Genomic DNA, 25204 nt, shown 5'->3' on the forward strand with positions numbered 1-25204 from the left:
AACCCTAGTCTCGCATGACTTCTGATACTGTAGGAAAGCAAGCTGGAAATTAATGTGTGGAATTCTAAGAGAGATGCATGCAAAGTGACCATTCGGGAAAGAATAATCCAGAATGCAAATACAAACTGAGCCGTCATTTATTATTCATCCTTGGGTGAGAGGGAGAAGAACCAGGGGTCAGAGAGAGAAGACATTACAGATTGAATGCCAGCTGAAATATGGAAGGAAAGGTGAGTTTGCCAAGAGTTATATTAATAGGGGGACTGTGAATAGAATGAGGGTTGATGGCTGATTTCTGATGGCCAAATAAAGGTGTTTACTCTTAGGACCGTGTTTTGAAAATGACAGAGAACTTAGAATGCATTCACAGAAGGGTAAAAAGAGAAGAGAGAACATTTATAAAGCTAATTAGAAGAGGAAGGTTCTGAAAGCCCTACTGAAAAGAACACTTTTCAGCTTCCTTTGAGAAGACATTTTCTATCTAGCTCCATTGAATACGTTTGAACTGGCCTGGAACAGTTAAGAAGGTAAAGGGGTTAGGGAGGTTGAGGATCAGAATGGTCTTTGGGGTTCAAAGCCAGGTCCACTTCTACCCAGCTGAGTTGGCTTGGCCAGGTTACTGAACCTCTCCAAGCATTCAATTTCTCTAATTAAATAGCCGAGGGTGATTGACTGAAAGGATTGTTTAAGTGTAAGACTAAGTTCTGTGGGAAGAAGCATCCTCCATAGTGCAGCACCTTTGTCACCACTCACTTAAGCTCTAACATATGGCAATAACTTCTGTATTATAAGTGAAGAAACTGAGCCTCAGTGAGAGAAAGAGGTTGCTAAAGTTTCAGGAATTAGCAAATGTTGGACTTGAGATTTGAGTGAAAATGGGTGAAGAAACATTCCTGTAGGTTAGGGTAGCGTAGTGGGTCGAATAGCAGCCCCTCAGAAGGTATGTCCATGTCCTAATCCCCAGAGAGTGTCAATGTTAGCTTATCAGGAAAAAGGGTCTTTGTAGATGTAATTAACTTAAGAATTTTGAGATGAAGACGTCGGCTGGGATTATCTGGGGAGCCCTAATTCCAATGACAGGTGTCCTTGTAAAAGCCAAGCAGAAGGAGATCTGACTGCCAGAAGATGAGGAGGCAAGGTGACCGTGGAGACAGTGTGATGTGGCCACAAGTCAAGGAATGCTGCCAGCCAGCCGAAGTTGAAAGGGACAAAGAAGGGGTTCTCCCTGAGAGCCACTGCAGGCAGCACACCCTGCTGGATTTTCAACTTCTGGCCTCAAAACTGTGAGAGAATAAATTGCTGTTGTTTTAAAACACCCAGCTAGTGGTAATTTGCTATGGCAAAAACTGAATACATGTGGGAACGGCTCGCACTTTGTGAAGGCCTTTGAGCACCTAAAAAAGTGGACACAATAGTGGACAGGTCTGAGCCTTGACTATGTGGTTCCTTCTGGGGGTCAGCAGGTCACCCAGATGAAACAAACTTTCTCAGGGCCTTAACAAGTAATGAAGGTACAGCTTTGGTGACTGAGCGCTTCCCTTGGTATCAACTTCTCTTTCCAAAGAGACTCAGGAGATGAGGCCACACATTCCCATTTTGCAGATGAGCAAACAGAAGTCCAAGATAGTTACATAATTAGCATGCACCACTGGCTTGCTGAGGTAGAGGGCCATCATTTGAATTCACACATGGTAGATGAATTCTCCCACCGGGAGAGCCAGTCCCCAGGATCAGGCCATAAATAACCTCACTGCGTTCTGTCTTTGGGGGCTAAGCATTGCTGAAAATCACAAGGCTAGTCATGTTAGTCATGTTACCACACCTTGTTATCCTAACAACTTAGGCTGCTGTAGAATGAGCTTGAATTCTCCTCACACTCTGAGTACTCTGGCTTCCCCTTGGGACGGACGCTGGGGCTGAGCTGCCAGGAGAGTTTTCCCTAAGTGTAGTGTATAACAGCCCAGTGGGTTAGGTGGGATCCGGTCCGTCCTATGGCTTCTAGATAAACAGACAGGAGGAAAGATGGAGATGTGATGGAAGGGAGAACTCTGCCAGCAGAGGTTTTTAAATACTAACATAAGTTGTGAAGGCCTCAGCGTTATTATGGGTCTTCCAGAGGAAGGAGAAAGGCCATTCTGCACCCTCTTCAGCTTTGCTCTCTGAACCGTGGGTTGGGGGATTTCCCCCAAAGCCTTCCTCTCTCCTCCATTCTAGTTCTAGTGCCTGAAATGTTGCCCACAGTAGTGGCCAGTGCACGGCCTCTGGGTTTGTGTAGACTTGGATTCAAATCCCGATTCTATAATTTGCTGACAAAGGAATCTTCCGCAAGAAAGTTAACCTCTTAGCTACTGTTTTGCACCTGTACAATGGTGGTAAGTCTCTTTGGCAGGGCTGTGGTGAATTCAGGGCACATAGTAGATACTCAACAAATCTTTCTCACAGGGGCGAAGGATGATAACAGCTAGCATTAAATGAGCACACTGTGCACCCCACACACTTTACTTGGACTATTTCATTTCATTCTCACAACCACCCTATGGAGGTAGGTACCATTATTAGCTTCATATTGTAAAAACTGGGTGTTAAGAGGTAAAGCCAGGTGTCCACATGCCCATAGCTCATAGCAGGCAGAACCTGGCTCTGTGTCTGGCCTGTCTCCAAAGACCAGGCTCTTCGCTGTATTTAAAGTGCCTATCATAGCACCTGATACTCACCAGGCATATTAAATGATGATAATTAGTATGAATTCAACAAACATATATATTGAGGGCAACTATGTGCCAGGCACTATTTACCCATAAAAATATCTAAACAAGTAACCTGGTCACAGGTGGGAGCACTACACTGTTGCATCAGCCAGCTTTGGTCAGGGAAGCGGTACCACCGTGAGTGACGTGGAGGAAGGGATTGATTGCAGAGATTAGACCTTATCCAGTTGTGGAAGCTGGTGAAGAATCTCTAGAAGGCTGCTGCCTCTGCATCTGAGGATGGGTGTGAAGTTGCCGTAATGCCAAAAGGCCGGAGGAAAGCAGGACGTGATGTGGGAGAGAGTGAGGCCAAAGTGGAGCCCACAAGGACAAATAAAACCCTTGTTTGCCTTTCACCACTTCCGATCTCGACCATGAAACATAAAGCTGGAATCTTGACGACAGAGCTGGACACGTACTTTGCCCAGGCCTCAGAGTAGCTGAAGGAGGAGATCTAGCGGGAGCTGGAGGAGCTGTGGGCTCCACCATCAGGGTGAGCCAGCAATTCGGTGACAATGAGTGCATGCTGCTGCTTCATGTCCACCTTCCAGAGGCTCCGCAAATACCTGTTGTGGACAACCTTAACGCAGAACCACATAAGGAAGGCAATTCTGGGAAATAGGTTCCAGCTTAGTGAAGTTGACCTAATGCAAAACCACCACACTGATGTTCCCATCGCTGGCCTTTGAGAAGGAACGGTTGTGCGTGGCCCTATGTGGAGATAAAGAAGGTAAGGTGTCAGAAGGCACATTTAAGCTGGGCTTTCTGACTCCACTCTTCCTACTCTGGCTTGCTAATCAACTTTACCTGGTTTGAAATACCCACCCTTATATACAGGCAATTATGTGGATTAGAAATTAAGGATGAAACATCTTCCCAAAAGGTCACTGTTAAGATTTACCCATCATCTTGGTGCTCCTAGCTCTCTACGACCAACACAGAGTGGCTGACACTTCAACCAGGCAGCTTGGATTGCAATGAGGACAATGCAATGCATTTGGGCTGGAAACACTGCACAGGTAATTTTTGCAGGTGGGTGGCAGCATTTAGTGCTGAGTGCCCGTTGTGGTGGGCAGAGGGAGAGAAATAGAAGGGACACCTTGCAGACTTGATGGGAGACTTATTCTGAAGAGATTTATTAGCAGTGTCGTCCCTGGCTAGGCAGTGGGGGGAGGGCTCTGTGTCAAGAGGTGTGTGTGTGTGCTAAGGGAAGAGGAAGAGCCTGCTTGGCAACCTGGCTTTTCAAGCCTTGGACTAGACAGGGAAGAAAGAAGAAGAAGAAGGAGAAGGAGAAGGAGAAGGAGAAGGAGAAGGAGAAGGAGAAGGAGAAGGAGAAGGAGAGGAAGAGGAAGAGGAAGAGGAAGAGGAAGAGGAAGCATTTACGTGTAATCCCACCTCCCAAAGAAAGCTACTGTCAACAATTTTTTTCCCACATGCCCCAGATTGAGGATACTGTCAACATTTTGGTGTGAACCCTATTTAGTCTTTTCCCTAGTTCAAATATAAACCTGACTTTAAAAGGAAAACGAAATCATATTGCCTGTAATATTTTCGTGACTTGTTTTTCTTTTAATGTAAATCATCTTTTTCCACGTTACTAATATTCTTCCTTAATATTGTTCATGTCTATGTAGAATTTAACTGTATGAATGCACTCTAGTTCATCTATGTGGTGGTTAAGAGCGTAGGCTCTGAAGACTGCTAGGGTTCAAATCCCAGGTCTTTCAACATCAACTGGCTGTGAAACATGGGCAAGTGAGTAAACGTTTCTGTGCTTTGGTTTCCTCACCGGTAAAATGTGGATAAAAGCAATTCCTTCACAGGGTTGTTTGGAGGAGCAAATGACTTTATGTATGTGAGGCACTTAGAATAATCTCTCAGTGTTATTATTTAACCAACATTTTTGTTGAATATTTAGTTCATTTCTAGGTTTTCACTCTTACAAATATACTGTAATTAACAAATTCAGTGCACTCTTAATTGCTTCCAAAGAAAATATCTGTGGTCACATTTAAAAATCTTTTCCAGAGTGAATCATGCACTCAACACAAATTGAGTGTCCATATGTACAAGGCATTATGTTATGCACAAAGAATAAACACAGTTCTCTTCTTGAAGACACCTAAAATGTAGTAAGGAAGAGGAGAGAAAAGGCTCATGCAAATATAAGCAAAATACTATGCAGAAAGAGGGCACATATGAAGACCTATGGGAGATTCTTTAGCTGGAGAATCAAATCATTCAATGACAGAGAAATGCAGACTCCCTCCTCTGCTCCCACCACCTCCCAAATCCCCAAATCGGAATTCACAATGGTCCCCTTTTGTCATGTTGAGAATTTGTTACCTCGAAAGAGCACACCCAGGGCTGTGTTCCAAAGTTAAAAGCTGGGATATGGGCGTATACTGCAAGACCAAATATTTAGGAAATACCTTTTTCTGGAAAGGAAAGAACACATTTCACAGCTGAAAAGAGAAGTGAAAAATGAAACTAAAGAAGCGTGGAGGTAATATTTACTTGCTAGATTTATACAGTGCCTACCTTTAGAAAAGCTGGGCTATAAATCCTGCACGTGACCCCCTAACACACATACACTCTGTTCCCAGTGACTTGGCTCTTTGTGAATTATCTGCAGCATATTTTGCAATAATTTCACCCTGTTCATCTCCCTGCAGCCCTGCCCCCACCAGCTCACCCACACTTCACCCCTCAGAAGAATGAGTAAGATAATAGTAGAGACTGAGTTTGGTGTCAGATATGCCTGGGCTAAGTCCAGGCTCCACATTTACTCAGCTGGGTGACCCTGGACATTGTAATTCAAGTCTCGAAGTCTCAGTTTCCATATCTATAAAATGGGGATAATCATGACGATAACACATAGCTTATTGGGTTGCAGTGAAGATTAAATAAGATAAAGGCTGTAAAGTGCCTATCACAGTACCTGGCACAGAGCACTCAGTAGTGTTAGCTATTATTATTATTCCTGCACTTGTGTGTAAAGGGGATGCAAACCAATTTTACTATTCATTTAAACAAATTATCAGCTACAGCACCTCTGAAACACAGGCCTATAATGCATCCTAAAGTAAATGCGAAATATTTGAATTTGTGTCATTTCTAATTTTCTCTATTAAGTTGAAAATTGAGTATGAACACACCAGAATGGCAAAGAGGCCAGATTTCTCTTGTAACCAACAAAATTGAGATCGCTATTAACATTAGAATGAAGATGACTGAAACAGCTTAATACTTCTCCCAGGGGCACTTGCATTTTACACTGGGGCCAGAACCACTGGACAAAGGAAGGAAACAGGAGTGGTAAGGTTTCAGGTACCAAGGGACGGACAGATGCATTTTCATAGGGGGAACTGCAACACTCCTGAAAGTATCTCAGGCACTCACTCATTTATTCAACACATATTATGTACTTACTATCTGCCAGATACTGCTCTAGGCACTGGTGAACAAAATAGATGAGACACCTGCCTTCATGGGGGTTACATTTTAGTGGGGGGATACAGACAGTAAGCAATAAAGTTAATGAATAAGTAAACTATACAGTATGTTAGACAGGATTTCAGTAAGAGTAAGGGGAGATAGGGAGCGTTGTGGGGGTCTGTCAGTACTGAATCAGGGTGAGGTCCTGCTGAGCCTCACTGAACAGGTGAAATTTGCGGAAAGCCTTGAAGAAGCCGAGGGAGTTTGTGTTTCAGGCAGTGGGAATAGCTAGAGCAAAGGCCTTACAATGTGCCTGTGTGTTGAGGGGTCATTCCTGGAGTGTCTGGGGCCCAGCCAGGAGGCTAGTGTATCCCGAGTGAGGGGACAGCAGTAGGAGATGATGTAAGGGGATTTGTACTCGGCCATTCCTGTAGGTCACCACAAGGACCATGGCTTTTACTAAGTGAAATGGGTAACCATGGATGGTTTTGAGCAGAGGAGTGCTGGGATGTGATGTTTTAAATGGGTTACTCCGACTGCTGTATTGAGAAAATACCAGAGGGGAGAGGGAAGGTAGACCAGGGGGATCAGCCACAGGAGAAACCTGGGTGAAGGATGCTGGCTCAGCCCCAGGTGGTGGCAGTGCAGGAAATGAGAAGTGGTCAGGTTCTGAATTCACCTGAAGGTAGGGTCAACAGGATCTCCTGATGGACTAGACATGGAATGATGAGAGAAAGGAGTCAAGAGTGACTCCAGGATTTTGATCTGAGCAACTAGAAGTATGGGATGGTCATCGACTGCGATGGGGAAGGCTGTGTGAGGAGGAGCAGGCTTTGAAGAGATCAGGAATCCAGTGTTTGGATGTATTAGGCTTGAAATGTCTATTAGACGGAGTCAGCTGTAGTCTGGAATTCAGGAGAGAGGTCTGGGCTGGAGATAGACATTTGATATAGACAGCTGCTGAAAGCCACGGGAATGGTTAGGGTCACCCAGGGAATGAGGGTGGATGTGGAGGCGAGGAGGTCTTATGTGGAGGCAGGTAGAGGTTTTCCCCAAGAGGGAGTTGTAGGCCCCCCTGAAAGGGATCACGAAGCCCCACTGGAGGGGAGCCCGGTCCTGCAGGGGGTGCCGTGGAACTTGCTGTGGTTGCAGGGAGTGATGGAGGGAAGTGTTTGCTTCTCCGGGAAGGAGAGGTGCTGGATAGATTCCTGCCGGAGTTGCAGAAATAATTAAGAGAAGTAGGTAAGGATATTCTAGTAGAACACGTGCTCGGCTGCCTCCAAGGAATTAGCAAACCTGGGTCTAGGAATCTGTTCAGACATCTGGGCACCGCTGCCTCGCCTACCAGGCTCCGCCTCGCTGCCCCTCCCGCTTCCCCTCCCCTCCTCTATCTGTCACTTCTACAACCGCTCTGATTATAATTGATCAAACAGAATCACGGAATCACGGCTCATTTTGCCGTTTTGTTCAGTGGTCCGATCCGAAACGAGACTCTGGTAGTCGGGCAAATTGTATTCCTCCTCCTTGGAATTCCGCTCACAGAGGCCTTCCCGGCGTGGCCGGCCCAGCAGGGACGCGCCGCCGCAGCGGAGGAGAGAACGCGGGCGGGGGGCTGCAGGCCGGCGCGGGGGGCGCGACGCCGCCGGCGGGGCGCGAGGGGGTGTGTCCGCGCCGCGGCCACCGCGGCTGGCGCCCGGGTGCCCCGCGCGCCCCGGCCTCCCCGGGGGCTCCTCACGCCGCCCCTCGCCCGCCGGCGGCCGGGGCCCGCTCCCTTTGACGTCATGCGGGCGGAGGGCTCGCTCGGGCGGCGCTGCCGCGGGCGCCGAGAGGGGGCCCAACTTCGGGCTCCAGTCCGCCGCCGTGCGCCCCGCGCCGTGCGCCCGGTTCCCTGCGCGCCGCCGCAGCCACATCTGGAAGCGTTCAGCGCGTCTGCCTCCGGCGCGCCGGGCGGGCGGGCGGGCGGGCGGCGCGGGCAGGGGCGGGCGCGGGCGCGGCGGGGCTGGGCCGGGGGGAGTGAGCGCGGCGCTCTCGCGCGCCCGGTGTCTCCCTCTCGCTGCCTCTGCAGAAACAGCTCCTGCCAGAGCGGCGCTCGGCGCGGCGCGGCGGGCCCGGAGCGGCGGCGGCGGCTCTTCCTGCCTCCGCGCCTAGGAGTTGCCGGCTCCCTTTGACAGCAGAGAGCCGGGCAGGGGCCTCAGGAGGACTCGCTGGGAGTGGGCAGAGGCGCCTCGGCCCCTGCCGGCCCAGGCGGGCCCCGCGCGCCCCCCGCCCCTCCTTTCCGCCTCTTCTCGCCCTGCCTCTCCCGATTTATTTTTTCAAATGGTGTAGCCGCCAGAGGTGCGGTGCTCAATTCTTGGAAGGGGCCCGGATGTACTGAGGATGCATTACAATTTCACTCGAGGAGGCAGTAGTGGAAAGGAGCAGTTTTTGGGGTTTGATGCCATAATGGGAATCAGGTAATCGTCGGCAGGGAAGAAGAAACGCTGCAGACCACGGCTTCCTCGAATCTTGCGCGAAAGCCGCCGGCCTCGGAGGAGGGATTAATCCAGACCCGCTGGGGGGTGTTTTCACATTTCTTCCTCTTCGTGGCTGCTCCTCCTTTTAAAACCATTTTTGGTCCATGGTCAATGAGAATACGAGGATGTACATTCCAGAGGAAAACCACCAAGGTAAGGCTGGACCCCGCCGCCTCGCCGGGGCTCCCTGCCTTTTCCACCGGGTTCCTGCCCTACCCGCGCTCCCCGCGGCCCCGGGGCCGCGTCCGCGAGGGGCGCCTCCGCCTCGTCGGAGCGCCCGGGAGCCCGGCGGGACCGGGGCCCGAACCGCCGCGCGAGACGGAGCGGAAAATTCCCGCCCCTCCCCCTCCGGGCCCCAGCTTCTCCAGAGCATGTGTTTCCTATGAAATTCCAGGCGAGGGGGGAAAAGTTCCCCAAGTGGCTGCCGCCGCCTCGCTTTCTCGCGTTCGCCTGGAGAGCCCGGCTGCCTGGCCAGCCGCGCGGGGGGCAGAGGGCGCCGGCGCCGCGGAGCCCAGAGGCCCGGGGTCCCTCGCCCGGCTCGGGGCGCGGCTGGGAGCGCGCGCGCGCACCCTGCGCCGGCAGAGCCCGGCGCCCACGGCCGCCCCTGGGGTGCCCTCGCGCTGCCCGGCGTCCACTCTCGTCCAGGCGCCCCTGCCCTGGGCGGCGCGCTCCAGGTGGCGGGTGGGGGCGGCGGTGCAGATGTGAACCCCAGCGCGCCCCTCTCGTTCCCCCTCTGTAGGTCCCCTTCTTCCTCTCTCCCTCCCTCCTCCGCCGCTCACCTACACCCACCCACCTCTCCACTGCTGTTGACCCCGAGCGCGCCCACGCCGCGTGTGTTCTCATTCGCACCCACATGTGGGCTAGCACCTGAGGATGGAAGCGGCGAGGAGCCGGGCGGTGTGTGGGCTTTGCTGTTTCGTGTTTGAAGGAGATCATGAAAGGGTGTGCCTGGCTCACGCGGCTCCATACTATTGCCCAGTGTTTTCTGAGCATCTCCATCCTTGGCCGCAAGTGTCACCAGCTCCCCCTGTGATGGTGAAAGGCAGTCAGGTAACTCGCTACTTCCTGGAAACTTTCTCCCTCACCGCTCTCCCCCCATATTAACAAGTTATTTTCTTGGACGTCGCTTAGCATTTAAGGTTTTGGGGGCGGGGGGTGCAGACAGGGTGGTCCAGCGGGGCTTTCTGGCAACCTCCAGGCATGACATCTCTTTCTTCTCGCCACTGCTCTGTCTCTTTGGGTGTAGTCTCTCCCTTTTCTCCCCCAGTTCCCAGAGCCTCCCTGTTTGCACTCTTCCTCTTCTCTTCCCCTGAAAGCCTGTCTGTCACTGCTGGTCTCTGTTCCTTCCCTGGGTTCTTCCCAGTGATCCTCTGAAGACCAGCCTGGTGGAAGGAGTTGTCTCCAGGTCTTTTTGTCCAGCTTTTTCCCTCTGTTTGCTCCCAGCTCCACCTTTTGGGGACAGGGCCTTCACTCTTTAGAGCCAGAAGCTGCCATCCAGCCTGCCTGGTCTCCATCTATCCTGAAACTGATTTTGGGGCCAGTCTTCTCTGCTTTCCAGCATGGGTGGCAGCTTGGGGATTGTGGCCTCCTTTGGAAGAAAGAATCTTGTCAAGGGTCATGGGTTCTAGGGTGAGCCAGAGCTTTGGGGTCACAAGGGCAGTATCCATGTTTGGATTTCTCTACTGTTGACCCCATCCCTCACCTGATCCCCTCTCCCTTCTGTAGCTGATAGGCTAGTGAATGGTTTAGGAGGGAAGGAGTGAGACACAAAAGAGGGTGGTATTTGTGAAGAGTGGGGATGCAAGATGACTCCCCTCCAGGTTCTGAGACTGCGTGCTTTACCCACCTCCTCAGTCTAAGCAGCATTGAAGAGGAGAGCTCTGTAGTATTGCCCTAAGTATCACTGTCAATGGCAATGTACTGTGGTAATAATAGTGATTATTCACCTTATTCACAGGATGATAATCTTAACTAGTTTACAAGGTCTCCTCTTAGTGCAGGATAAACCCCTTCTGAACCCATTTCCTTACTCTGGTTGTTTTCTTTGGCCCCTTTGCCTCTCAGCATCTCCCTGCTGTATGCTGGGAGCAGACATTAAAAGTAGGAGTGCCAACCCCAGAGAGGTTCCTGAGAAAGGTAGAGGGGAAGGGAGCAAGGGAGCCAGCGGCTGAGAGCTCTACCTTTCCAGCAACATGCCAGCAAACGCTATGGCAACCTGAATTCCAGTTCTCTCCCTTGAAGCTGCAGTGATTATATAATTCATGGGAGCAGTTTTGCCTCCATTTCTAGATGCGGTTCCCAGGTGGAAGAGCATCAAGATCCCTGTCTCCCCTCTACTCTCCATCTTCTCTTCTTTAGTTGGTTGGCATTGCCGAGGTTGTTGGGGTAGGAGAGGGGAGGAGGGTGGTGGAGGCGGGAAGGGCAGACCTAGAAGAGAATGAATATTGACAAGGAAGAGGTTGCTGTGGCTGATCACTAAAGGGGGCGGGTGAGCCATCATAGGGGTTAGAGTTTCAGGAGACAGAAGAGGAGTCTGGGACTGCCTCAGAAGATCAGTAATGGTGACGAAACAAAGAGTCGAGAACCAAAAAAGTTGTCAGTGGCGGGGGCTGTGCGTTCCTCTCTTCCCGACATGCTCTGAGATGTGGAATGCACCAGTCCTTGCTCCCTCACCTTTTCCGTGGAGTGTGTGCATGTGTGAGTGTGTGTGTATGTGTGTGTGTGTTGAGGGTCGAACTGGAGACTGGAGGTCAGTGCCTGGGAACAGCCTGGAAGTTCATTGAAGGACCAGCTTCTGACCCTGGGTTTCAGGCTGGGGTGGCACACTCAAGCCTCGCCTCGCCTCTGGTGCCCTGTCTGCTCTGGGCCTGTGCCAGCCTCCCACTTTTCTGGGCTGATTTTCTATTGCAGGCTCCAGCTAGCAAATGAGTGTCTTAATAGTCAACCATTGAACAAATAAAACACCAGAATGTCCCTTATCTGCTAGAGACAAGGCAGAGGGGAGAAACATGTGTTTGGGGAGTGCAAGACACACTGTGCTTTTCTTTTAACTACTTAGCGATTCAGCAGAATAAGAATCACTGTAATAAGGTAATAATAATAATGATCACAGTTAACTTTCTTTACAAATGGTCAGAGAACAACATTGCTCGCACATCAGCTTGAGCAGGTTAAAGAAAGCTGTGGCAATAGCTTTGCTTTTTCTTGATCCTGCATGGAGAAAACTGGAGGAAAGGGGCTATTGGAGTTCATCATATTATTCCTACTATTGGTCAGGCACTTTTTAGTGTTTTAGAATGTGACAATATATTAAAAAGAGTCAATTTTTCATTATTTCCATAGAATACACACTAACAGTATTTAAGTGTGTGTGTGTATACATACACACATGGAATAAGGGAAAGCTATTTTAAATAGATCACACGAGAGGCTAATGCCCTTCAGGGACCCTGGGGTGTTGAGAGAGAAGTATTGATAATGCAGTCTCCTAAGACTGTTTAAAGATTTCCTCTTCATAGTAAAGGGAGACTTGTTCTTACAGGTAGATGCTGCAGGCACAGTGCTTTGTAAATGAGATGATGAGCCGTTAGCCCTGTGGGACCATTTCTCAGTCTTGGCAATGACCTAGGTCTCTTCAATTTTTTCTTCAAATAAAACTGCTTGAGTTGGTTTCTTCTGTAAGACCTATCAAAGGGATCCAAGGAGCATACTGACTGGAGATTTCGAGGCCCTGCTCATCTTTGGATCCCTGCTTCCTAGTACAGGCCGCTGCTCAGTCCAGGGCCTTGGTGCAAGGCTGAACAAATAAATGTCTGCGTGAATGAATGAATGCGCCCTGGCCAGACCTGCAGTAGATGTGGCTTCTGCCTCTTCCAGTAGGTGGCGCCACAGGGCTTAGGAGTCAGGAAAGGGGCTTCAGGGTCCGCCTGGTGATGAAAGGTGTAGGGGGAGTTTAGAGCTTGTGACCTGTTGGGGCTGTGCTGCTTCCATCAGGCCCACACCTGCCCCGGCACAGGTAACCCAAAAGACCAGTGTGTCTCCGTGCCGCCGCACACACTGGAGGCCCTCGCGGCATCACTGAGGGACCCAGGTCCCACGGTGACCTCTCCACCCTGTTGTAATGAGAACTCCTTTGGAGCCCACCCAGTCCGTCGCAGGCTCTTCCCACAGACGTCTGTCTCCTTCCAGCACAGACAGCATCCCGCCGAGCCCGGAGGGAGCCTTTTGGGTGAATCGCTGAACTTGGTATGGCCAGATGTTAATTTTCTCCCTGATTTTTCACTGATGGTTTAGTAACCAGAGGGTCTGGTGGTGCCCAAGCCCAGTGGAGCATGGGGTGACCTGAAGCATGGGATCTGGGAACCCAGACCTGTGCAGTCACAGAGCTTGCCAGCCAAAGCAGGAGGACATTTTCCTAACTTTAATAGGGAAAAGAACACAAAAACAACTGGGTGCACTTCACAGTTGATTTCCGTTTATGAGTCTGCCTGGATCTCCTGCTGGGTAATGGCAGAAAAGCTCAGGAGACCCAGGTTAGGAAGTAACTGAGATTTGTTCTAATTTCCAGTGATGTTTTCCAGCACCTGGCATTTTCTTTTCTATTCCTTTCTTCACTCGGTTTTCTTAGTTGCGTGGCAAGTTCCATGAGGTCTGAGAAGCCCTTGGCACTGTGTTAAGAAGGGGTGAGTGGCTGGCAGCACTTTCTTCCTTTTACAGTCATTCCTCCCGCCTGATACAGCAGCTGTTTGTTCTGTAGGAGGTACAGGTCAGCCGGCGTCATCTCACCTCTTCCTTGCTGGGACCCTGAAATCACTGCTGAGCATTCAGATTTAGCAGACAATTTTATTTTCCAATGTGGACTACAGAAAGCTGATAGACTGTTTGCGAAACACCTGGAGACTTAACAACAAGCCTAATTAACAAAATAATCACACTGATTTTGTCTGTTTCTAGATTCCATCCTCACAGTTGCCTAGGTTAATGTTGGGCACTGTGGAGGAGAACAGAAGATTGGTTTTAAAAAAAAGGCATGGGGAATTGTTTTGCAACATATCAGGTGCCAAATATTTAGGGACAGAAGTGCTAAACATTCTGATAATGAAATAACACTCTGAGCCATGGCTGTCATTATTAAAATAATTTAGTAAACACCTGTTTACATGTACCTCAAGGTTAGATACCACGTAAAACAAGTAAAAGTGACAGGATCCCTCGGGGAAAATGGAATGGAATGTTTTTCGGTGTCATTTCGAAGCCGGATGTGTAGACTTAAACTGAACCCACTGCAGAAAAAGCAAAATGGAAGGCTGAAATAATGAATGCCATCATTTGAACTGAAACCTGGGCACTCCAGAAGAGCTCTTCTCTGTGTTTTAATTCCTAGATGGGGTGCTTATTTGCTCAAGACCAGGCTTTCCTGAGCCCGTGTAGACACGGGCCTGGAGCAGGTAGACAGACCCTCTTGGCTTCTATAGTTGAGGCACCCCTGGAGGCAGCTGTTTATCATGGCAGGAAGGGAAGTGGACACATTCTCTACTGCCCCCTTTCCCCTGCCGAATTCAGGCAGGACCCATGCAGGTTCCTGGAGAACCTTGCTTCAGTGCTAGCTGTGTGTACTGTATGGACAGGACCCCAGCTGGGAGACGGGGAGCCCAGGATGACCCCACAGAAAAGCAGAGCTGTGAGATGGCTGGAACCTCCGAGAGCTGAGGTGCAGAAGGTGAGGGGAAGCCAGAGGAGCCCCAACCCCCTAGGGTGTCTGGGAGGGTTTGGGGAACAAGATCATCAGGGTAGTCAGTTACTCTTTGTGGAGCTGAACTGAATTTAAGTAGGGATTGTAGGGACTGTAGGAGAGAAGTTTGGGCCTGGAGCTCAGGAGTCAGACCGAGGTTGAAAATAGACCCTTCCTTCCCTGGAAGCCGAGGGAACTAGAGGAAGGGTTCATCTGGCTGAAGCAGAGGGTCAGGAAAGCGGGGGTTAACTGGCAAGAAACCCAAACCTCTCAGCCCCTCCCCTCCGCAAAACCCCACAAAACAGTTCTCTGCAAAACACCTTCACTTTAAAATGGGCTTCTTGTGCTATACCCTGTGTGTATAGGGGGCAAGGGGCTAGGCTCTGGTTCGTTAAAAGGGTTTGTCAAACATAGAATAAATGTAATGTCTCTTTGGGAATTTACTTTCTAGGATCAGGACATTTTATGGGTAAAGGAACCTTAGAGACAATCCTCATTTCCAGTTGAGAAAACAGAGGCCCCTAAAGGTTCATGGAGGCAGGGATCTAACTAAATACAAGGTCTTCAGTCTCTTCATCCTCCTGCCTTTACCACACTTGGTGCTGGCCCCCTGAGAGAGCATTGTTAGTGCTTCTGGCTAAATTTTGCTTGGTAGATCTTTCAACCTCTCTATTCTTCCTCCCCCTGCCTCCACCTTTGTACTGCCTTAAAATAATTTCTGCGATGTTAGATTTAGGAATGGAGTTGGAAGGGTGGGGTGGGGGAAATCTATCATTGGAAAGGTTTAAAAATACTTTCTTAGGCTACAGAGTAGAAGTTCATACATGTCCACAAGAAACTCCTGAAAAATTCAGATCACGATTTTGTCTGCAAACAGATCTGCCTCTAAGCCTTTTTTATTTGCTCACTTCCTCTCGGCCCCAATCTAGGCTTGTTTCAGCCCCTTTGCGAGAGTGGGATGGGGATGGGAAGCCAGGCTGTGCTGTGGGACTTCCCTGGTGAGCTGCTGGGATTCTTCATGGACCAGCTGGCATTACCAGTAGCTGGGGTATAGACACACAGATCAGCCCCAGGATAGAGACTGTGAGACAGGCTGCCACAGACTCCACCTGAGCTGGGCGACCAAGGGCGTCTTTCTGCGCCCATGTCAGGGTTGGTCTCCTAGGACCCCCGGCCTACTCCCAGGAGACATTCCCAGCAGTGGTGGTAGACTCAGCCCATGGAAGAGAATCACTAGGACCTGCCTCTGACGTTCCCATCTTCCTTGAAGTGTTCATTGGCTGACTTGTTTCATACTCTTTCAAGTCATCTCTGAGAAACTGGAAGGCCTCTGAGGCTGACTCGGTCTAGCTTGAAGACGGAGGCATGAGCCAGGCTCATGCTTAGAGATGTGGCTTTTGAGTTCCCTGGAGGAAGCCATCATTTCAGAACATAGTGTTGTGATAATTTCATGAAATATTCAAGCTGCCAATTTGCCAACAGGGGTTTCTTTTAATACACTCGGCTACACTTGGTGTTGCCCACTTGAACCTAGCTAAAAGGAAAATAAAATAATCTTGTCTCCTGTCCTTTAGAGAACCAAGCCAAAATCTAGACAGCAAATGAATGTTCTTCTCCATATTGCCTGTGGGCAGAAATGTTGACTTGAGTACTCAATTAAGCTCTATTTACTTTATAACCGTTGTGTCATGTACAGTCATTTATATTGCTTTCTTTCTTCCAAAATAATCTACGTTGGGCTAAAACCTTTCAAAGACATTAACAAAAGTAACAAAGTAAATAGCTAAAGAATAAATAAGGCTGTAGGCTAGAGAAATGACTTGGGTCTTGGGTCACATTCTTTGACTTCATCTCTTTCTCTGAGAGTTCAGAAGGAATCAAATCCCTTTTTTTTTTTTTTTTTTTGTCTGTAAAGTGGAGATAATAATCCTTAGCCAATTCACTTCGCAGGGCAGCTGTGAGGATCCAAATAGGAGAATGAGTGTATATCGCTGTTCAAACATCAGCTACTCTTATTCTCCCCATCAGAGAGCAGAGCACCAGAGTTTGGAAAAGCAACGCCATGAAGTAACATTCACAGCATTTCAAACAACTTTGGAGGTGTTGTGGGAGGGCTGACATGATTCAATATTTTAAAGGTGAAAATGTAAAACAAAGAGAAACCAGAGTCTGAGGTGGTCTGGCTGATACCAGAATAATCAGGGAGGAAGTGAACCGTTGGTCGAGATGGGCCTGGTATTTTGCCCTCCAGAGAGTCTAGGAGCCTGTGGCCAGTAGGCTCCCAGGATGGTGGAGCCATGTGCACTGCTGCTGTTTCCAAGCTGAGGGTGAGGACATGGGGATGCAGGGTATCCGACGCCTGGCAGCCGTCCACCTGCCATGCTGCTGTCCCCTCACTGCCACCACACATGGCTGCCTGCCTTCGGCCTCAAGTCCAAAGCCACGCTGGCTGGAAGTCCTTTCATGGCCTGAAAATAGGGCCATTGAGGGCAGGAAGAACACCATCTGGGCAACCAATGTCTCCTCACTTTTGAACGTGAATTCCCCAAACCTAAACACAACTTCCCAGTACAGGAGGACGGGCTGGAAAATAAAACTTTGCTTCAAAAGTAAACTTTGGGTTTGGAAAATAAACTTATTTATTTTTCATAGCCAAAGTGTTGCAGGTTTGGAGATAGAGGGGACAGTTCTGTGCAGCTTCCTAAGACACTGATCAAAATAGGAAAGGGCTTTAACATTACAGTCTAAGTGACAGGATTAGTTTTAGTTTCCCAAAGCAAAAATAATCCCATCATCAAAAAGTATGCTGGGAAACTTTCACATTTGTTTGCACCTTGCTCTACCCCCAGCTCTGGTCCTGTGATCTGTGGAGCCATATATGTTTTAATTTTTATCTAAAGAAAAAAAGCTATATTGAAGTATAACATCTACCTTGTTATAATTTTAAAATAGAGCAAGAGTAATAGTCACCATTTATTGAATGCCTAGCATGTGTTAGACAATGTTCTTGGTGCTTCATGTGCTTAATATGTTTTATACTTACAGTAATCCTGCCACGTGGGTTTTAATTATATTTTTTAGATAAGGAAACTGAGGACCAAAGTCTTAAGCAATGTGGCCACAGCCACCCAGACAGTGTTGGGGCTGGGAATTAAATTCAGGTCTGTCGGACTTTCAAAACATTTGCTCTTCCTGTTACTTCTCCCCATGGAGAACAGTAGAAAGAGGAACCCACTATCTCTCTATCCTGGGAAAATGACCTTGTCCTCGCCTTCTGGAACCTGGCTTAGATTTGCCTTGTGGAAGCTCAGAGCTGGAATCCTTGTTCTTACTTGATGGCTGTATGTGGTCCTGGTACCCCGCCTCCCCTCCTGGTCCCATCCTCTGGCTTTCTTTCCCCTTATTCCCAGGGTTTCTGCCAGGGCCCTCCTTGCTTCTTCAGCTGTCCTCACAGGCCTTCACAGACCACCTAGGTCAGTACACCTTGTCTCTCGGGGGACCCGTTTGTGGCATGGCCTTGCTTCACCACCCATTCTTGGAATATTTTCTCAGTCACTCTCTCCGGGAAAATAGACACTCTCCATTCTCAAACGAGATTCCCGTGAGTCCCGGGGACCATCCCTGTAAGCTGAGCTCTCCAGACTTCATGCATTATTTATTTATTTATTTTGAAATAGCAGCTTTGTTGAGGTATAATTCGCATATCGTAAAATTTACCCTTTTGATATGTACGATTCAGTGGTCTACCTACTTCCCCAATATTTTCATCACCCGCAAAAAATACCCTTTACTCATTGGTAGTCACTTTTCATTCCCCTCTCTCTCCAGCCCTTGGCAACCATGAATTTACTTTTGTCTCTATGGATTTTCATGTGTTATTGACAGCAATAATAATTCCTTTTTTTTTTTTTTTCCTGAGGTGTAGTCTCGCTCTGTCACCAGGCTGGAGTGCAGTGGCACGATCTCGTCTCACTGCAACCTCCGACTCCCTGGTTCAAGCGATTCTCCTGCCTCAGTCTCCTGAGTAGCTGGGACTACAGGCACGCACCACCACGCCTGGATTATTTTTGTATTTTTAGTAGAGATGGGATTTCACCATGTTGGCCAGGATGGTCTCGATCTCCTGACCTCTTGATCCACCCGCTTGGCCTCCCAAAGTGCTGGGATTACAGGCGTGGGCCACTGTGCCCAGCCAACAGCAATAATAATTGTACAGTTGGAGTTTGCTGTGTAGTCTGACTGTTGATAACATATCTCACAAATTTCAGACCTAGATAGGTCATGACAATCTACATGATAAATGATGACATTGAAAGGAAGCACGTGAAATTAGGGAGCTGGCTGTCATTTGGAGGTGGGATTAAGCGTTTTCTTTCAATTATACAAAAAAGTGGTTTTAGCATTTTTCAAAAGTATCTTAGCATAATGTCTTCAAGGTTCATCCACGTTGTACCATGTGTCAGGACTTCGTTCCTTTTTATGGCTGAATAGTATTTCATTGAAAGCACACGCCACATTTTGCTTATCCATTCTTCTGTTGATGGACACTTGGGTTTTCACCTTTTGGCTAGTGTGAATGGTGCTGCAATGAACACCAGTATTCAAGAATCTATTTGAATCCATTTTTAGTTATTTTGGGTTTACCTAGGAGTGGAATTGCTGGCCCTGCAATATGACTTTTTAGCTTTAAGAGCCCACTTCCTTGGGTAGTGCCCCAAATTTGAAGCCCACGTAGATGAGACTACAGCATTAGGAAATCCTATTGTGTCAGTAGTGAGGGTTTGGTATTTACTCTGGGCTCCCAGTTCCTATACCAGAAATTTGACTTTAATTGGTGTTTCACAATCTGACAGCTGCCTTTTGATGAGGAGTGACTGATACTGCCTCTGTTCAAAAAAACAAAACGAAACAAAAAAAAACCGGTGTCTCTATATCCAGTTCAGCTTTCACCTCGTTGCTGACCAGGCTTCGTAACTCAACAGGAAATTGGTGTTTGGCAAGACAAAGCTATTTAGTCTGTCTCTGTCTCTCCCTCTGCCTGTGTGTCTAGTCCAGGAGCACCCATGTCTGTGGCTAGAGATGTGGGCCTGATAAGCCTGGGGACTGTGGGAGAGGGTGGCTCCCCTCATGTGTGGCTGGGCCGAGTCCTCCCTGGACTGTGCGGGGGAGGCAGCTCTGTGCTCTGTGCTGGCCAGGTGCTGCCTGCCCTGCCCCAGGCATGACTGATTAATAAGGGATCTCTGCCTTCAGCCTGAAAGCTGCCTTCAGAGGGGAAAAGCAGCTTACCAGGGCTCTCACCTGCTCCTCATACATCTAAAGTCTAGGCAAGAGAGGCAAAAACGTGAGAAGAAAGGTAAACAGTCCGGGGAGAAAATTGGGAAAGGAGGAAGGAGAGAAGGAAGCAAGCAGGGGGTAGACAGCCAGGGGAAACAGCAGCACGTGGTAGGCTCTTGGCTGTGGATTGATGCCCCAGTTAAATGACTCTGGAAGCCTCTTTCCAGTCTTGGGATGGGTATTTTCTTGGTGATCATTTAACCTAAGAGTGATAATATCATCGGCTGCATTTCTGTCTTAGCATGTTGAACTCTGCTAATCTGAGGAAGAAACACACACATACATTGATGCCTCGGCTGAACCCATTAATCAGAGACCTGGGTATGGATAAAAAAGCGCACAGGCTCATGGAGGCATGTGAAGCTCAGAAGACTTTGCACTTTGAAGGCCAATGTACTTAATTTAATCCAACCGACTATTAGTAAATTCCTCTCCTTTGGGCTCTGCCCTCACACCCCCTCACTGGCCCTGCTCACAGGTGCCTCTGGGCCGCTGTGCAGAGCTGGAATGTTGCACAGCATTTCTCCAAGGTGGAAGCTTCTGTTGCCATATCTGGCTGCCTGAGACATCCTGGGGATTCGAGCTCCACATCCAAGTGGATTTCAGTGACTCAGAGCTCATATTTGGTCTGTTGTGAATAGGATCTTGTGCCTCTGTTTTTAAAATTATTTAAAAGGCAAAAATTTTGACCTATGCCCAGCTGTCTGAAAGACCAGGAGATAAGAAGCCTTTTCTAGGATAAATTGACTGTGAAATATCTCTGAAAATGAAATGTCTCATGCCAGTTGTGATGAAAACAATTCTAAATAGTTTTTTTTCCTCCAGAATAGGAATGGTTAGTCATTAACAAAAAGTTATTGAGCGTCTGCTATCTGCAAGGCAGTTTGCTTATAGGATCTCTGGATTCAAGGGTATCTTCAAGGTTACAGCCCTCAACTATCCCTTCCTTTAAGGGAAGTATCTATTCTACTAGGAGGTAAGATTTATGCCTAGACACACAGACACCCGCAACTGTAATAAAAGGCAGAACATGCTTGATGTTACAAGGATATAAAGATAAAGGCTCACAGATTTAAAGAAGGGTGGTATGGAAAGATGGAATAAATGGAGGAAGTGTTATATGGAGGTTGTGACTGAGCCGTCCCTTGAAGGGTGGACAGAAATGGGGTGGAGAGGAGAGGTGCACATTCCCAACAGAAAGGGTGGGATGGCCTGTAATGTATTCACAGGGATGTGCATTGGATTTCAAAGGAGTAGTGAGTTGAGTTTGGCTGGAGCAAGGTTTTGCAGGGGGGAGAAGTGGGAGAGAAAGTTGGAATGGCAGGAAGGGGATAATGCGTGGAGCACCCCGTATTGGGCTGAAGAGTTTGCATGGCATTTGGTAGGCAATGGAGGGCCGTTTAAAGTGTTTGAGTGGAGAGAGGGTATATTCAGAGCTGCTCTTCCAGGCAGCAGGCTAGAGGATAAGGTAGGGGAGTCGAGGCTGCAGGTAGAGGGGCAGTTCTGAGGCTGTTGCCACTGTCCAGGCAAGAGAGGGAAGGAGTGATTTTCCCAGCAGAAAGCCAGAGACAAGGGAGCCCTGTGCTGTGATCTGGATGGGAAGGGTAGAGGTTGTATTTGGAGGCAAGTAGAAGATGCCCAGCATGCACGCAGAATTAGAGTTCTAAGAAGGTGCTATTTGAAGCTGTGGAGGTGGAGCCACTGGGGAGAGAGAGAGCAGAGGGAAGGAACGATGGAGAGCTGAAGACAGACAGGAGGAGGGTAAAATGGAGGAGACAATGACAGAGTAGTCAGGGAGGTAGGGGGAGAGCCTTACTACTGCAGGGTCTTGGGGATCAAGGCAGGAGAGCATTTCCAGGAGGCCGTCATTGCTGAACGGAGTCGTGAAAGGGAAGATGGGAACTGAGAAGCCCGCTGGATTGAATGATCGGGCTGGAGAGTGGGTTCAGAGTGACTGTTGTCCCGCCAAACTGTGCAATGATGAGGCGCGGTGGTTGTGAAGCAGGGGCAGCACATGGGGACCACTCTTTCAAGAATTTTGGCTGTGAATAAAAGGAGAGAGGAGGGATTTTTTGGAACATGAGAGATTGGAAATGCAAGAGAGGGGAGCAGATGGGGAAGAAGGCAGTAGGCAGTGGCGTTGGGGATGGGAGTGGAAGGCTCAACCCCAGCAAAGGAGGTAGTACTCTGTCTTCAGAGGCAGACATGCGGTAAAGCAAGGAATGAGGAAATGTAGAGGGGCATGAGGGGAGCTGGAAAGGAGGACAGGAGGGGCCTCCGGCAGGGGTGCTGAATCCTGGGAGGGATGAGGCAGCTGGAGTGGGGCCTGAGCTTGAGGAGACCTGAAGAGGGAACAGTCAGTGGGAAACACTATGAGACACCCAAAGAAATCCACAAGGGTGCCCAGGTCCCAGAGGCACCGGCCGAGGTCTGGAAGCATGAGTTAGGGGCCAGGAGTGATTGGCATTCCTAGAGAAAGCTTCCCCAGAAATGAATTTGGCAGAGTGAGACAGCTGCTGACTAGGTCTGGGGGCAAAGGGTTCTAGCTCTGTAGGAGGCGTGCCAAGCTCAAGCTGGTGTGGGAGAATCAAGGTGGCCAATGGGATGCAGGAGCCAGGATGCATCATTTTAGTGGGAGTCAGGGAGTCTGAATCCCCCAGCCTGCCTCCATCCCAGGTGGATTAGTCATCAGAATAGGCAATGGGCCCCTTGAGCTCTGAGTGGATGCACAAAGGGCCAGGTGGACTTCCTTTGGGGAGCATAACAGGAAGAAGATGACAAAAGCCTGGGTGGTGGAGATGGTGGCAGTTTAAGCATGTGGGCATAGGACTGTGGACTAGGATGCACGTGTGTGTGTGTGTGTGTGTGTGTGTGTGTGTGTGTGTGTGTGTGCGTGCCTGTATGTAAGGGCAGGCACATGAAGACAAACTTTACTGGTTTCACAGTTTGGCCTCCAGAGGGTCTTCTGGGTGCTGACACCAAAGCGGAGAGAGCTCGTGGTGTGCAGCCCTGAGGTCACGTTTGTGACGTGGATGGAAGGAAGCAGGGGATGGGAGGACTGGTGGAGGTGGACGTCAGACACCAGGCTTCCCACAGACTGTCTTGGGCATCAAGGACAAGGAACCTGCACTGTTAACCTCAGTCAGGGCGCAACGGTAGAAAGGAGGAGTGATGGGGCAATCAAGACCACGAGTGCCAACCTCAGCGCACTCACCTGGAGAATACTTACCTTCACGCTGTTCCCACCCCTGTCTTTCCATGCCCCTCCATCCAAACCAAGCCCAGCTTCACAGCCTATGATATTGGCTCTCTGGAGAACCGGTTAGCCTTTGTGGAGTGTTAAGCCCTGCGATTTTATATCCTTATAATTATATCAGAATATCAAATTCCTGAGAACAGAACATTTTGTTATTTTTTTCTTCATCCTCTCCCCTGTTGTAATCCCACAAGAAAAATGTTACAAACCACTGGAAAGCCTCTGGTTGGATCCCACTTAAGCTTTACAATGCCTTGATTTCCCTGTAATCAAGAAAAATATGATATCCTGAATGTTTCATGAAAGGATGTGAGTCTTTGATGCCAAGGACAATAACACTCCTTGAATGCCATGGAAATATGCTCTGCTGAGTGGCTCTGAGCTTACCCTTGGTGTAGGAAGGTGTGAATGACCAGCAGGTATCCCCCAGACCCTGCCCCAGTCCCTGTCACATATGCAGAGGACTCTGGTTGGGAGGGGTCTGGTGTGGGGGAGGGTTGTGAGTGGCCTGGAGGCCTTTCCCGGAGGCAGGCAGAGAGGCGGTGGCTGCAAAGACCTAGTGTCTCTGAGTTGGGGAGGCTGGGCTTCTGCACCTCACTCAAATTCTCTGCAGCGGCCAGAGCCCCTGCATCCATTCTTATATGTTGGCATTGTTCCCAAAAGAGGCACAGTTGTTGACTTCTCATAGATGCCAATTTGCGTGATGTTTGGAGTACTAGCTCCTCATGGTAAAATGCATAGACAGTCCAGTGGCCCCAAGTCCTTGCCTTTGTTCTTCCATTTTTGGCTAGGGAAGTAGCACTAGTCTTCTGTGTGCCTTGCCTGGAAACAGTGTGTTATGACAGCCCTCGTGGGAGTTGGCATGGCAGGCCCTGTGGCCACCATCTCACCCCGTCTGGCCTCATCTGGAAACCTACTTGCAGAGTTTGGCCTTATTCTGATGAACCTCAAGGGCAGCGCTGACCCCAGCTTGATCTCTTGCTGGGTCTGGGCAACAAAAGGCTTTGGGATTTTTCCTTTTTTCCACTCCAGTGAAACTTAGGCGGAATGCAATGTTTTCCTCTGAGGGTATCAGTTGGGGAATGAACTCAGAGTCCAGATGGACAGGGTTCCGCAGTTCAAGCTGCTGCCATACTCAGACAACTGGTCCTCTGCATTTCTTTGGAGTTTGACTTGGCTTTAATAAAATGAAGGAGAAAAGAAAATTTTGAGGAAGAAAATGACCAGAAGAAGAATGTCCTTGAGTTGAGGGAAGCCATGGAATGGGCTGGTATCCTGAGAAGTGGACTCAGCTCTTCTTCAGAGACCTGTAGAATCACAGCCTGCAGTCCCATATATCCTTGGCCCTCAGACTGGCACAGCTAGCATCCCTCCTAATGATTTTTCCTGGGTCTGTCTGAAATGGCGAGGATAAAATGGCAATCAGGGTCATCAACTTACATCTTTCAGGCCCAGAAGGAAATGAACAGAAAAGTTAAACCAAAGATGGAAACTTACGGAAAGATTCCTGTAACACTTGGGGGCCAAACCCCAAGTTATTTGACTTGCATGTGGGGGGTGTGTCTGTACGTGTGTGGATGTGTATTTGTGTGTGTCAGAGAGAAAACAAGAAGCAGAGGAGGAGAGAGCAGTGTGACCGAGCTTGTAACCCCTGAAAGACAGCATGTGGTCACAAGATACAGCCATATCTGGGAGCAGGAATTTATGTTTTAGATGTATTGTTATCTGTCACGTTGGCATTTTGTTCGAACCATTTAATTTTCCCATGTCTAGGATTCTGCATCTGACCTTCCTACCATATGAGTCTATTTATTCTTGTAACCTTACTTATAATGACCGTTACTTGAGTATCTCAAAGGGATTGATGGAAATATGGCAGGAGAAAACTTTGTGTCTGGTCCTTTATGTACTATCGGCTGCATTGGGATATTATAGCATAGACTCAAATGCTTAAAGAGTCTTTTCTTTTCTTTTTTTCTTGAGACAGGGCATCACTCTCTTGTCCAGGCTGGAGTGCAGTCGTGTGATAATGGTTCACTGCAGCCTCAAATTCCTGGACTCAAGCAATCCTCCTGAGTAGCTGGGACTATAAGTGTCTGCCACCATGCCTGGATACATTTTAAATTTTTTGTAGAGGCAGGGTCTCACTGTCTTTTCCAGGCTTGTTTCAAACTCCTGGCCTCAA

At 48.8% G+C, this 25204-nt stretch overlaps 1 protein-coding gene across 8 annotated transcripts in view; it reads left to right on the forward strand.

The window, feature by feature from the left end:
• Nucleotides 1-25204, forward strand: part of CACNA1C (calcium voltage-gated channel subunit alpha1 C) — a 723808-nt gene that overhangs the window by 73563 nt on the left and 625041 nt on the right. Inside the window, exon 1 of one of the 8 annotated variants that reach the window (XM_016922752.4) lies at nt 8701-8851. The exons of 6 other annotated variants lie outside the window; for them this stretch is intronic. In XM_016922752.4, the coding sequence (XP_016778241.1) occupies nt 8803-8851 (49 nt within the window). In that variant the 5' untranslated portion in view covers nt 8701-8802. Of the gene's footprint in view, nt 1-8700; nt 8852-9661; nt 9749-25204 lie in introns of those variants that run through there. One more of the 8 variants, XM_016922763.4, reaches the window with a different exon arrangement.

Source organism: Pan troglodytes, chromosome 10 (genome assembly GCF_028858775.2).
Source record: "Pan troglodytes isolate AG18354 chromosome 10, NHGRI_mPanTro3-v2.0_pri, whole genome shotgun sequence".
Classification (NCBI taxonomy): Eukaryota; Metazoa; Chordata; class Mammalia; order Primates; family Hominidae; genus Pan; species Pan troglodytes.